Source organism: Rhipicephalus microplus, unplaced genomic scaffold (assembly GCF_043290135.1).
Source record: "Rhipicephalus microplus isolate Deutch F79 unplaced genomic scaffold, USDA_Rmic scaffold_67, whole genome shotgun sequence".
Classification (NCBI taxonomy): Eukaryota; Metazoa; Arthropoda; class Arachnida; order Ixodida; family Ixodidae; genus Rhipicephalus; species Rhipicephalus microplus.
The window spans coordinates 1,401,091-1,415,099 of record NW_027464640.1 but is presented as its reverse complement, the minus strand read 5'-3'; the positions used below and the strand labels follow the sequence as shown (position 1 = coordinate 1,415,099).

General features: G+C 46.5%; 1 protein-coding gene across 1 annotated transcript; it reads right to left on the bottom strand.

Moving 5' to 3' along the window:
• Nucleotides 1–1,871: 1,871 nt before the first annotated feature.
• Nucleotides 1,872–13,332, bottom strand: LOC142790052 (potassium/sodium hyperpolarization-activated cyclic nucleotide-gated channel 1-like). The gene is made up of 7 exons (XM_075885084.1): nucleotides 13,176–13,332; nucleotides 12,015–12,295; nucleotides 9,610–9,759; nucleotides 6,222–6,440; nucleotides 4,639–4,785; nucleotides 2,912–3,155; nucleotides 1,872–2,083 (listed from the first exon to the last, which is right to left on the bottom strand). The coding sequence occupies exons 1-7, from the start codon at nucleotides 13,330–13,332 to the stop codon at nucleotides 1,872–1,874; spliced, it is 1,410 nt and encodes a 469-aa protein (XP_075741199.1).
• Nucleotides 13,333–14,009: the final 677 nt, after the last annotated feature.

The following is a 14,009-nucleotide window of genomic DNA, read 5'->3' as shown; positions in this document are numbered from 1 at the left end:
AATAGCACGCTTGAAACTTTGACTTCTTGGTACATACGGTCGACGAAAAACTAGCGCTGAAAGAATAAGGACATAGAAGAGGACACGCAAAACAGGCGCAAACTTGCAGCATAACACTGATTTCAGCACCCGCTCACTTATATTCCTTACAAAGAACACATATCATATGTTGCGCACAAAAATTCACCTCAAAGGAACAACCCTTTTTTCTCGCTTAGGATAATGGACTGAGTGCTGCAGCACATGAAAGCTAAGGATGAGATAGCCTCATATTCAACAATCTTTCTTTCAAGCTTGTTATGCATTCATTTAAGACTGTACTTGCGATGAAAAACAGTTATCAAAATTCTGCCAGTTAAGCCAAATGCACGTAAAGCAAAAAGAAAAACTTGTGTAATACTGTAACACGGATGATTGGGCTAGTTGGTATTGGTTCATCGTTCAACTGAATAAGGGCGCGCCCACAGACACTTTTCTTAAACTATAACGCTATTGGGATCCCACACAAAATCATTGGAAACACAGAAAACTAACAAAGCTTCAGTTTCGTATATACTCAATTGCTAGAGTGAATGCAGGTGCGGAGTTACCACTGTTTTGTAAAAGTTCGATACATCAGATCTGAACGCCACGTGCAGCATTCACTGTTGCCACGACTATATTTTCCGTTGTTCCCGGGGTTCTCGTGAAGCGAAGTGCACTTTACGTATATTTCAATAGCCGACATAATAGTTTGCCCTTGCTTGAAGCTTTTATCTTTATGACCATCTCACCACACAAGCAACCTTCGTGTACATTCAATGTATAGGCGACACGACCAGAACACGGGCGGGAGCATTTTTTTTTTGTCATTGATACGCGGAGACTGCGCACGGGGTCAAGTAGTTTTTTAATTGTAATAATATCCAGACTTTGACGTCCCTAAACCAAGATATGATTATGAGAGACGCCATGGTGGAGGACTCCGGAAATTTTGACCATCTGGTGTCGTTTGACGTGCGCTAACATTGCACACGAGCCTCCACCCAAACGCGACCGCCACGACCGGGATCGAACCCACGACCTAGCCACTACCAAGCACCGCAACTATAGTTCCACTGCAGTGGACGTCAAATTGTTTTCAATTCGCGAAAGATTTATACGGCTACGAGTACCCGCATTATGACACTCCTTTAGCGCTTCAGCGAAAAAACAAACAAACAAAACATACGGAAACAAGGATAATTTTGAGAGTTGGGTGTGAGTGTGCTCTGACCAACCCCGCTGACTCCCATGCAGTGAGTCACCGTAAAATATAGTGATAAATATGACTAATGTCTTTCACGCATACGAAAAGTGAACACCTCTTTTTTTTTTCTTTTTTTTTTCTCTGTTGTGCAAATGCGTTAAATCATTCAAATGTCGTGCAGGACATTAGAGTTACCATAAGTGAATGTCAGTTTCTATGCAACCTGAACTGCGTATTGCTATAAGTGCATAAACAATCGGTATGTTATGCTTACGCTAATTGAAAAGCTTTACTTGCGCTAATGAGACTGCATCAAATAGAAAATGCGGGAAGGGGAGGTGAGGTATTAGAAAACGATGCTAGAAAAAAAAATGAAGAGGGAGAATACGAAGAAAATGCGAAATAAAAGCTTCGCTCGATCTGAAATTAAGCGTATATTAAAAAGTCAGCGCCAGATGTCTTCTGGGCGCGCTACAACGTTCAAAACGCTACAAACACATACAAGCACCATCACTGCTGTCCCTATTCACATACTACGCAAGCAACTGGACGGCACAAACTTGGTGGCGCATAATACGCATTCGCGTGTCAGCTTGTCACGCGATTCGGCGCCACTGTAGACGCGTGTGCTTGGACGACGCGCTCAGTAAACGGGGTCAGTGGGCTGGGATGACGTCAGGGCCGCGGGGTTCATCTGGGTCCCCTGTTCGGCGCAGAGGGCCTCCATCGCGCGTCGCATGAGCGGGTGCTTCTCGAGCGCCCGCTGGAAGTCCTCGTCAGACAGCGACAGCACGTTGCAGTACGTCTCGGCCACCACGTTCGCCTGCCGACGCGCCCGAGTCAGAAGGCACATCTCTGCACGTCGTCATCGAGAAGTTCGTCAGCATGTTACACTCTCTGAAACTCCTGAATGTCAAAGCTTGTTACATGCTTGTTAATGTATTAGGTAAAGCATTCGGGGACTGGATAACTTGCACTACATGACAAAACACGTCTTAATCTACTTTGACGTTCTAAGTCTATCACAATGCCCACCCCTCCCTTCTAAACCGAACGTTTTTACACATAGCGTCGTGTTTCACTGTACCACTATGATCAGCACGCATTCCGTTACGCGACGATGTCCTATCATTACGTCATGACGAAATTATATGATGACGTCCCAACAAGTCATTCCTTCCTAACCACTGGTCGTAGCACTCGATTGACATGCCATGTTTCGTTAAATGTCACCACGCAACAGGATACCTGGGTCGATAGTCTTAAGGGTAGTGCGAGAACAGGGCTCGAACGAAGGTGTCGGATGCTACCCAGAAACTGCGGTATACCTGTTGTTATAACAATGGTGACCGACTACTAGGTCAACAAAAGCTACGAAGGTAGTGTGATGACGTCAAACATATGCGATGAATGTACTGAGACCGTGGAAGTGCGAGCTACGACTTGAGAAGAGACAGGACTTCCAACGTGACGCGAAACCAAGACCAAGTCCTCTAAATGAATAGTGCGCACATCCACCAGTTCTGATGGGAAATACTGCGAGTAAACATTATAACACTACTCTACTATTCTTGGAACCCCGAACTTTTCGCACACTGCCATATTTCATACAGAGCAGGGACGTTTGCGATACGAATGAGAAGCTGCACAAGGAGCCCAGATACTGGTTTGTGAAGAACAGACCTCCAAAGTAGGCCCCGGGGTAGGCGCTGGCAACGAACACTCCGTTGTCGTGGACGATGTTCACCTTTCCCGACTGCAGGAAGTACATCTTGTGTCCCACGGTGTCCTGCTTGACGATCAGGTCTCCCGGCTGGAAGAACTCGTTCCGCAGCCGCGACACCAGTTCGGCGACGAACGTCGGATCCGACTGGGCGAAGAAGGGCACCGTGCGAACCGTCGTCCGGATGCTGTGGTTCACGATCTCCTGCATGCGAGGCGCGAAAGTGAGAGACGGCCGGTCGGGTTAGTGGCTCGTTGTAGCAGACAAGAACATCGGAGAAACGTGACACTATCGCAGTCGAAGCTACTCATTTCTGCTTCACAGCTAAGCATCACGAACAGCGAGTGTTTACAGATGAGACCTGCGTTTACTCAACGAGTCCTAACTTTTTTTTACTGTTGTCATTAGCTTTCATGTGAAGCAGCATTCTCACTATTACTACGATCGACCAATCAGCGCGAGATATAAGAAACTACTACGAATGGGATGAAAAGAATCCCTAAGAAATACGGTTATAGCATCTGCTCTTTCATGGCGTATTTCTTTTCTTGAACACATACGTGGAAGACCACCTGTGCTTAACCATGCCACGGTGGCCTATGGTGCTCGACGGCTGACCCGCAGATCGTGGCATTGAATTTCTGGCCGGGGCGGCCACATTTTTGATGGAGGCGAGAATACTTGAGGCCCGTGTACTTGGATCGAAGTGCCCTTTAAAGAACCCCCAGGTGATCGAAATCTCCGGAGCCCCCACCTCCCCCCATGGCGCCTCTCATAATCATATGGTTGTTTTGAGACGTTAAATTCCGACAATTATTATTCCCACCTGTGCTTCGGGGCATGGTACGTAACCTTACCGAAAGATGGGTATCGCGTCTTGCATTAGGTTGCAATTGTAAAGCGACTAGTTTGTTTCCTGTGCCCACATTAGGTAACGTTAAACGGGAAGTTCGCTGATGAAGATTGCAAAAGTGATAATGCTCAGTTTATTAGGGTATCTCGTATATTTCAAAGATTACACTTCTCTCCTATGACTGACCTATATTTACATGGCCCACAAATAACGCGATTACTGTTCTTGCTAGAAGTAACAATCTGTTAGGCTAAAGAAAGCCGGAAATAGACACTTGATGTGTGTGTGGCTGCGAAAAAAAAAATATAGAATTGGCATGTGCTACCACAATAAAAAATGCCGAGCAGGTAGAAGACCGAAAACAAACAGCCACAATTATAGTAAAACATTGCGATCCTTGTAGCTGATTTCACCTGTTTCATCGCAATTGTTCCCTGTTCTCGTTATTTTGAAGAAACTACAAAATCACCTGTTTTCTGCAAATAAAACCAACTGGAAGTTCTGCGCTTGTGCGCGTGTGCGTGTTTCTCCCTTTATCCTATCTTCGTCACGCATTATATGTGATTCTAAATTCCCACAGTTTGAAGTTGGAACAACTGAGAACAATTTTTCTCGCACCTGTTTTGATACAACTGCATTTCATGCGCCTGCGCGTGTTAGTTTTTACGCAAGTGCTTCGTTATCTCCCATTCGTACCGCTCCGTACGAGTGCTTGTTATAAAGCAATGAACGCACTATGATGAACACCGAGATTCGGGTGTTCGTGTTTGGTGTGCCGTTAGAGCACGAATGACGAACGGCACGCCGTGCGGATCTTTTTTTTGCGCCTCTCACCTCCCTGAGTGGGTCCGAGAGTGAGGCGAGGATCTTGGCCTCGTCGAAGACGCGTCCTTCGTAGCGGTTCTCGAAGTAGTCGCGCATTCGAGAGCGAAGCTTGTTCGGGAACTTCTGGCACTGCATGTAGTCTTCCACTTCTTTCAACTGCGAAACAAGAAATGCGAGGACAATGCTGGGGCGGGGCCAGGGAGGGCGTCATGGTGGAACGCACCACAGGGCAACGGCACTGACATTTTACTAGAAGCTATGGATAATTTGTCATCGGTCTCAACTGGTGTACAGCAATCAAGGCACGACGCCTGCATCGACTGTTATTGTTGTGTTCTTTGTAAGCTGCCATAACACAGCGTTTAACAGCACAACGTTATTCCTCACATACTGCATCGCGCATTGTTCTGGGAGTCTGAAGGATCTTTCATTCGTATCAAAATTTGGTTACTAGAAATCATAAGGTGCCATCGGGGGGGGGGGGGGGGGGTATCACAAGCCATTTTTTTTTCAAATCCCTTTAATATTGCACACGTTAGAAGTAAATTTAGCTGTACGTCATCGTGTCTCAAAAGCACGGTGTATATTTTTAATCTCGTGTTTCGCGATACTAGTGCATCGAGCTAAGCGGTAGTGATTCTGCTCGTGCCACTTCTTTGGTTTCCGTGGTGCGGGTGCAAGCAACACACATAGCTTCGTAATGACGATCGTTACAGTTACACAGTTGTAGATTGTACAACACCAAGCCCAAAGAGCAGCCTTCACTGTCAAAGCGTGTACTCTTCCCTTTTGCCTACGCTATGAGTCCCGTAGCGGCATATCCTCCTCGCGTTCACCCAATTGTAGAATGTTGTCGTTGAAGGTGTGTAAAAGACGGCACTTCTATAGCTCTTGTTGGGAGCATAGCCCAGCGTCGGTAGGGGAGGGCGAAGTGAACAAAAAGGAGGAGAGATGAAAAGGCAGCAAGGGAGAGGGACAGCCGTCAGTAGTCAAGGGCGCGGGGTGGCTTTTACTGCCGGGAGCAGGGTCTCCAAGGAAGTAACAGTAACTGTTTGAGAAACTGAGTTCGTTAGCGAGCTGGGACCAACACGTCTCTGCGTGACCACAGGGAGACTCTGACGGCTGAATGCGGGGGTCATGGGGAGTCGCTGGGATTGAAGTCCGTGGCAGATACATGTCACAATGTCGATGGCAGTGCATGCCACAGTCTGTGGCATGTACTGCCAGTGGCAGTAGTCCGTGGCAGTATATGTCACATTGTGGAAATGTCACAATGTTCCACCGGCCGCGGACGCAGTGCTGGAAGAAAACAGAACCCTGCCAAAACTATGGCTCTGAGCGGTGGGTCTGCAGCGGCTCCTTCATGGCTTGCCTCCTGCCACCGCGGTCAACTTACGTCTCAACCACCTCCTTTCCGACTGTGGCGTCAGTGCGCAGCGACACGTCTTTCGATGCTGCGTGGCGCCGAGAGAGAAGAAACCGGCTATGAGCTGCACTGGGTGTTTTTTGCGTGCTCTCAAAAGGTCACAGCCAATGGCAGTGCCATCATAGACGCTTAAGGTCTTTGCCTATCTACATCCGTATTTACCGACCTTCTCCCTGAGCAGGCGTCTCGAGTAGTCCATGGTCTGTATGGTGGAGGCGCACAAGCCGAGCAGGAGCGCGTAGCCCACGGTTCCGGAGGCCATGCCGAGGCACATGAACCACGCGTCGGCCACGCTGGCAGCCGGCGTGCGTCCGTAGCCGCACGACACCATCTGCGAGATGGCGTTGTAGATGGACCACGAGTACTGCTCGAACCATGGTTTGCCCTGCGGGACCCGGAACAGCGACGAGTGAGTTGAGGCGTGAGAAGGAAACATTCCCACGCGCTGCGAAATTTTGATGTATATCTTGCTTTCGTTTTTTGCACTTTCTCTATCTCTCTCTCCACCATTCGGATGCGTGTCCCATATTTAGGACGTGAATATTACGAATTGCTGATCGAGTGTTGTGCGTAAATGACAGGCAGACGTTCCTGCTTTTTTTTAACTAAGCCTTTAAGGAACACAAATGCGGTGAACAAATTGCGACATCTGGCTAGAGAGTTGTTAATAAGCAAAGTGTATTTAAATTTCGGTTACTTATGTAGACTTTTTCATCCTGATGCCAAGTTACGGGCAGTTGAATAAGTTCTAAAGCCGGAAGGTTAGGGGAGACCAGTGCTGCTACTCTGGACAGTGTTACGTTGTCTAATTCCGGCACTTGACAACTCTGATTGGCCCAAAGGCCTTTAATTGGCCAATAATTACGTCATTACTCAATTGGACAGCTTGGTCATATTCGGTAGTCTATAGAATAGCATTCCAATGCGACTTTCATAACTTTCTACAATACGCACCAATACAGTGAACTTGATTGATATGCGCACCCGGTCTCGTTTTTGAGATCAATTCAATGAAGTTTCGCGCTCTGCAGCACTGGTGTAGCCGATGCGGGCCGCCCCCAAATAACCAATACATCGGCGGCTGTGCAACATCGCTTGTGCATGCTGTTGAGCCGAGGCGAGAACTAGCCGCGTGCGCTTCAGTGCCTGTGCAGAGCTGTCAGATTTAAAAAATTGTTTCCGGTGTTCGAACAAAACCAAAGGTACAGCGCGACGAAGAAGTTGTGATGGCTGAGGAAGGCTCAAATCCTGTGTCTTTTGGCCGAGTCTGTAAGACATATTCAGAAGTTGCGCGACATCGTGTCGCAGCGACAACCTGTGGGGAACTGCACAGAGACGTTGACCCTCTAAACAGCTTTCTCTATTTTTCACTTTAAGAGCGCCACTTCAAATGAAAATTACAATTTTTTTTTCAAAACTTCACACGTTTTACTTGATTGTTTCTTCCCCAGAACAGTGAATTATTGGAATTTATTATCAAATGAGCAAATGCTGCACTCTTCGTTGGCAAGTTTTACTTCTAGCCTGTGTTCATGGACCTGGTTCTCATTGGCATGCACACTTAGTACGAGTGCACATTTACACTTGAATGCCTTTGCGCATATTGTGCTTTATTTCGTTATTGTTACTTTTATTTACCTCCACTCGATATTTTGTTCTTATGTGCAGGTATATTGCATTAAGGATGGTATGCATGTATTTGTATGCATGTATATGTGTATTTTCAGATGTGTAATACGCGTTTCATTCGTTGTTAGGTAACTTTATGTTTTAGGTCATTAGAATTATGTGACCCGTTTACGCCTATCACTTGTTCCGCACATTTCGTTGTACGGGATCGCGCATTCGTCATCTTCCCACTATACCAAAGTCCCGACTACGGATTGCAGTATTCATAAATAAAAATAATTAAATAAATAAATAAATAAAACTCCCTGCTGTAGCCAACGTTATTTCGTATTGTAGTGAGTATTCAGTTTAGTACACGCTCAGTTAAGGGAAGTATTTCCATTGATCTCTCGAAAGTTCCCTCAAATGAGAATGCACTGTTCATTTACAAGTACATCGAACAAAGCGGTCGTTATCTGCTGCTCATACCGATTCTGTGCTTTCCGCGATGCAGGTTGAAGCGCGATATGTATAGCTTAATTATGATCACTATAAAATTTTTACAGGTGTACATTATTGACCACATAGAGAGTATGGTTACTCAGTTTCACACACGCGCTACGCACGGCATATATGGATTGATGGGAAAAAAACCCGGAGCTCCCATAGAAAGCAAAGACTAGCGTAATACCGTGAAGTAACTTTTTTTTTAAGGTCACACAGCGGACAACACAAGCGAGCTGTGCCAAACTGATGGCACGAAGAAAGAAAGAAAGTGAGTGAGTGAGTGAGTGAGTGCGTGCGTGCGTGCGTGCGCGTGTGTGCGTGTGTGCGTGCGTGCGTGCGTGCGCGCGCGCGCGCGTGTGTGTGTGTGTGTGTGTGTGTGTGTGTGTGTGTGTGTGTGTGTGTGTGTGTGTGTGTGTGTGTGAAAGAGAGGGAGAGAGAGAGAAAGTGAGCAACAACTTCATTTCGCATTAAAGATTATCCTTTCTCTGCAAGCTTCGTGCTACTTAACAACCTCGTGTACCAACGTACGACACGGATGACAATGTCGATGCTTATTTAAGTGGTTGCACAGACAGCGCGCATGATAAGTCGCTCCTCAGGACACAACTCCTGTTGCGGTTGTTCCAACCGTATGATTTTGTTTTGGCTATCTGCAAACTCTATTAAATCGATGTAGAAAATCTGTTTACATACCAGCAAAAGGTAAACATGTTTACTGAACTATATAGAGGTCTTTAAATCAAGGGTACCTATAGTTCGGACCTGCGTCACATATGTGTCTTCATTTCTCACTGCAAAAGCTTGCGAGAAGATTGATTTCTTGATCGTGTATTATCAAACAGTTTTTGTAGCTTTCCTTCGTCTCGTACGAAGGTAGGAAAAAATATGAATCGTCATAGACTAGCTCAGGCAGAAGCTTCAAGGTAATCTTCCCTCCTGGTTCGTATTTATGTATACTTTCTGTACTTCATGGCACGTCAAGCTTCGTCCTGTACTATTATTGTCAAGCCGTTTTATACAAACAGAATGTCACTATACATCCGTATATGAAAATACTCTCCCAGTCCAAACAATTTTGCCAATCATTAGCGTGACTTACTTTTGAAAAGACGCGCATGTTCGACTGGTATGTAAAATTATTTTGCAAAACGATTTATATGTGGGGTTTTATGTTCCAAAACCACCATATGATTATGAGAGACGGCGTAGTGGAGGACTCCGGCAATTTTGACCACCTGGGGTTTTTTAACGCGCACCCAAATCTGAGCGCACGGGCCTACAGCATTTCCGTCTCCATCAAAAACGCAGCCACCCCAGCCGTGATAATGTTGAAAACGAGTCCCGAGGAGTCCCGCAAGGGGGCGGAAGGCTTAAGAAAGGCAGGGTTAGTTTTTCTTACAGCGTCACTATATACGCGCCATTGTTGATAGACCACTTGCCACGAGGTCTTGCCTGGCGACCCACGAGTCGGGAGGAAAGCCCAGCATCCTGTCGACGAAAAACTGCAGGCACGCGTTCCAGTGGCCTATCAGCAGCAGCAGCCCAATGTAGTTGGTCAGCCGCAGGTACACGCCGTTTGAGTAGAAAAACTGCGCCACAACACGAGATTCTCGTCTCTTGACATTCCAAACGCGTAGTAGAGCCACTAGTAAAGCCAATGTAGGTGTATACGATCGTCTATTCACGTTCTATGTGCACTTCTGAAAACCCTTTTTTATTACACGTTTATCGTATGTACTTGAAAATAATAACTTGTGAAGTCGCTTATGGATTAATTAGTATGTGTTGTTCTGGTCTTCTTTTGCTATTGCGCATCAAGTACTGCCTCGAATGATATCAGCATTACTGCCATGTGTATCTACGGACCACCAGGGCCTCTGTCGGGCTGTTTTCATGGTATTTAGCCTTGGTGACCTTCCAGTTACTATTTGTTTTTTTTTTTCTGGTAAAAAAACTTAGGAGAACGCCACATGTGACGTTTAGATTAGTGTATCGTGTCACGTAAGTCTTGCTAGATGACGACGAAGTGTTCGCATATTCGAATATAACAATTGCTGGGGTTTTACGCCCGGAAACTGCGATATTGCTACAGGGGACGCCGTTGTGGCAGGCTTTGGAAGTTTCGATTACCTGGGTGTTATAAACGTTCTCCAAAATCTATGTACACGGGCCTCTAGCATTCTGACTCCATAGGAATGCAGCCACTGTGGCCGCAACTCCATCCCGCGACCTTTCAGTCAGCAGTCAAGTCAGCAGCAGTCAGCAGTCACCGTTACATGCCAGGGATTAACGTGACATATACGTCGTCACATATACCTATCTCCTGAACCGCCATGGATAGACCGTTTCGTCAACAGCGACGCAACGCTCTATCCATGACGGTTCAGGAGATAGGTGCCTCACAGACACGGGTTAACCACTGAAGCTGGCAAAATAGCAACATATATACGCAACTTCAGACAGAAGCTTCCGTTTCATAGCGGTGATGCAACGTCTTGCGCGACCATTCTGCTTGGGTCACGTACGTGAATCTCACACATTTGAGGGACATATGGAAAAGCGCGTGACAAAAACACTCGGACCAAAGTCCAGCACTCGCATGAATGTTCGCTCTTGTGTCTTTTCATTGTTTTGCGTACTGCAAGCGCTTTTGGCATCTATCTATCTATCTATCTATCTATCTATCTATCTATCTATCTATCTATCTATCTATCTATCTATCTATCTATCTATCTATCTATCTATCTATCTATCTATCTATCTATCTATCTATCTATCTGTCTGTCTGTCTGTCTGTCTGTCTGTCTGTCTGTCTGTCTGTCTGTCTGTCTATCTATCTATCTATCTATCTATCCATCTATCTATCTATCTATCTATCTATCTATCTATCTATTTAGCTAACTAGCCAGCCAGCCAGCTGCCTACGTCTCATGATCTAGTACGGGAAGGTAAGATGGTTTGACGAATACGACGCGCTGGTCATGACGTGAGTAATGTCATAATCTCGTCGCGAACATCGTCAAACTCTTTCTATCTATCTATCTATCTATCTATCTGTCTGTCTGTCTGTCTGTCTGTCTGTCTGTCTGTCTGTCTGTCTGTCTGTCTGTCTGTCTGTCTGTCTGTCTGTCTATCTATCTATCTATCTATCTATCTATCTATCTATCTATCTATCTATCTATCTATCTATCTATCTATCTATCTATCTATCTATCTATCTATCTATCTATATATCTATCTATCTATCTATTTAGCTAACTAGCCAGCCAGCCAGCTGCCTACGTCTCATGATCTAGTACGGGAAGGTAAGATGGTTTGACGAATACGACGCGCTGGTCATGACGTGAGTAATGTCATAATCTCGTCGCGAACATCGTCAAACTCTTTCCAAAAAAACAGTGGCACATGCCCAGGGTTGGGTATGTGTCACTGGTATGCGGGTATATGCAACATGTGATAGACATTCTGTATCTACCCAGGAACTGCGAGAAGGCACATGGGTAACTTTAACGCTTGAGTGTTAAGAAAAAGCTGTCATGGGCAGCGTTGAGCGGACGAATGCAAAGAATAATTGTCTTGCCAGCAGAAATCGAACCCAAGCATTGTGCGTGGCAATCAAGTATTCTACGACAAAGGCGCGCCAGGTCTAGCAAATAATTTGTAAATAGAGCTCCGGAAATGTCGGCCTCCTCGAGTTCTTTAACGTGGGCCTGAATCTAAGTCAACTGGCCTCTCACATTTCATTTTCATCGTAATGTGGCCACCATGGCCAAGATTCGATCCGCAACCTACGGTTCAGAAGTCGAGCACCACAGCCACCACATCGCACATAACGAAGGCTCACGTAGTTCTGCTCGACGTTGTCGAGGTACCGGACGAGCCTGGTGATGCGGAGCAGCTTGAGCAGCTTGAGGAACTTGGTGAGGTGGAGCAGGCGCACGGTGATGGTGAACGAGGTGTCCCCTTCGTCGACCTCGTGTTGGAACACGACCAGCATGAAGGCCAGCACGTAGTCCCACGGCAGCGTGGACACCAGGTCGATGAGGAAGAAGCCGTGCAGGTAGCTGCGCGCCACGTACTTCGGGTCCATCACCACGCGCTCGTAGTCCTCCTCCACGATCACACCTGCACGCACACTCATTCACTCAGGGACGCAGAGCCCGCTCAAGCTGGAGCGTGGATGACATTCGACGCAGGTGCGATCGGCCTCTGCCAAAGCTAGCGGACTACATTGCATTTTCAGTGGTGGAATACGTTAGCACGATGCTCGAAGTTACAACTGTATAAGGCATTTTTACACATGAATGCTCGCATGTATGTGTCGATGAAGGCTACTTGGAGCTTCATCGCTATAGTTCAGTGCTTGGCACTCATTCGCTTTTACCGGCCGTATATGTTTTCTTAGTTCTCGGGGCTACAACGAAGTCAAGGGAAACGTTTAAAGCGCTAAGGCACCGCAGAGAGTGTAAGCTTCGCTAAAGAGGTTCAAAGCATGAACTGTGTTACTCCGATTGTTTAGCTATCAAAGTAGTGATGGCTGTTACGAATGTTGGTGTCGCTACGTGTAAATCGTACGTGATCGATTGTTCTATCAATCTATTGATTGATTGATTGATTGATTGATTGATTGGCGTGGTTTTAGTACAGGTAAAGTGTTATGACAGGTGTGCTTACAGAATTTCCACCTTGTCACTCAATGCGCAAGTGCCAAAAAAGTAGCGATTATGCAAAATTACCACTTAAACACCATATTTTCCGTTTCATTCACGACAGTTTATAACTGATGCAATTCTGCAATCTGCAGTCGGCTTAGGTATGTCTACTTAAACTATAGCTTCAAAGCCACAACAATACACCCTATCATCACGTGTATATAGGGCATGAACAGAACCACCCGAAAGCAACTCATTTTAATAACTTGCTCATGATGATAGATTAACTCTTAGATTTAGGCTAAATGTACTAGTACCAATCGACGTTCGCGTGAGGGAGCGCGTGGACGCACCGGTCCTGAAGTTGAAGACGATGTCGAAGGCGAATACGGCGTCTGAGACGAGGCTGAATAGCATCCACTGGAAGACTTCGTCGTCAACGCCGCCGAAGTAGGTAGCTTGCACCGGAATCAGCACCACGTTTGACAGCACTAGAAGCACCATCGTCATGTCCCAGCGAGCCCTGCGCGAGGTGCTAGCCAACTATACAGACATGGCAGCACTCGGGACACAGTCGCTTTAATAGTTATGACTGACTCACTCTGGTAGCTTAGTGACCAAGTTATTGCGCTGGCCAACTCGGAGATGCAGGTTTGATTATCGACCACAGAGCCCTCATTTCATTGAGGTCGAAATGGAAAAACAACACAACTTAAGAAATCTGGGGAGGTCCCACCCAGACGGCCGAAGCATGGCCGCCGATCACCTCCACGAATAAAGAAGCAGTCCTGCATTCTCAGAAGGCTGGGTCGCCAGCCACGCCGCTCACGATGTCCCTCTGGAGTGCGCGCCTCTTGCTGGAGGCTTGCGTGTACCCGCCTTTGTTGAGGAAATGCCACGGACTTCTGAAGTTGTACTCGCGGCTACAGATGTAAGTGCACGTTGAGAAAAAATACAGGAGGTCAAATCTAATACGTGGTGCCCTACCAGAAGTTCTTCGTGACCGTGTCATGTTTTTGGCAAGTAAAACTTCAGAAAGGTCTGACGTGAGCTTCTTCGTAGCTCTTCAAGAAACGACGCAATCACACAAGACAAGAAAGGCACGACAGGGCTTGGCGTTGAACTGCCAACGTAAGCGTTGACTTTCGTAGGTCGTATTAGCGATATCGCAATAGGTCCTTGGATAT

Bases quoted from the DNA above. Each gene is read 5' to 3' on its own strand.
- LOC142790052 (XM_075885084.1), bottom strand. From the start codon at position 13,332: ATGACGATGGTGCTTCTAGTGCTGTCAAACGTGGTGCTGATTCCGGTG. The intron at 6,441-9,609 runs GCAAGTGGTCTA...CGGGTCCCGCAG, and splicing joins TCGCCAGGCAAGACCTCGTG to GGCAAACCATGGTTCGAGCA. The intron at 2,084-2,911 runs GTCTGTTCTTCA...GACGACGTGCAG, and splicing joins CCCCGGGGCCTACTTTGGAG to AGATGTGCCTTCTGACTCGG.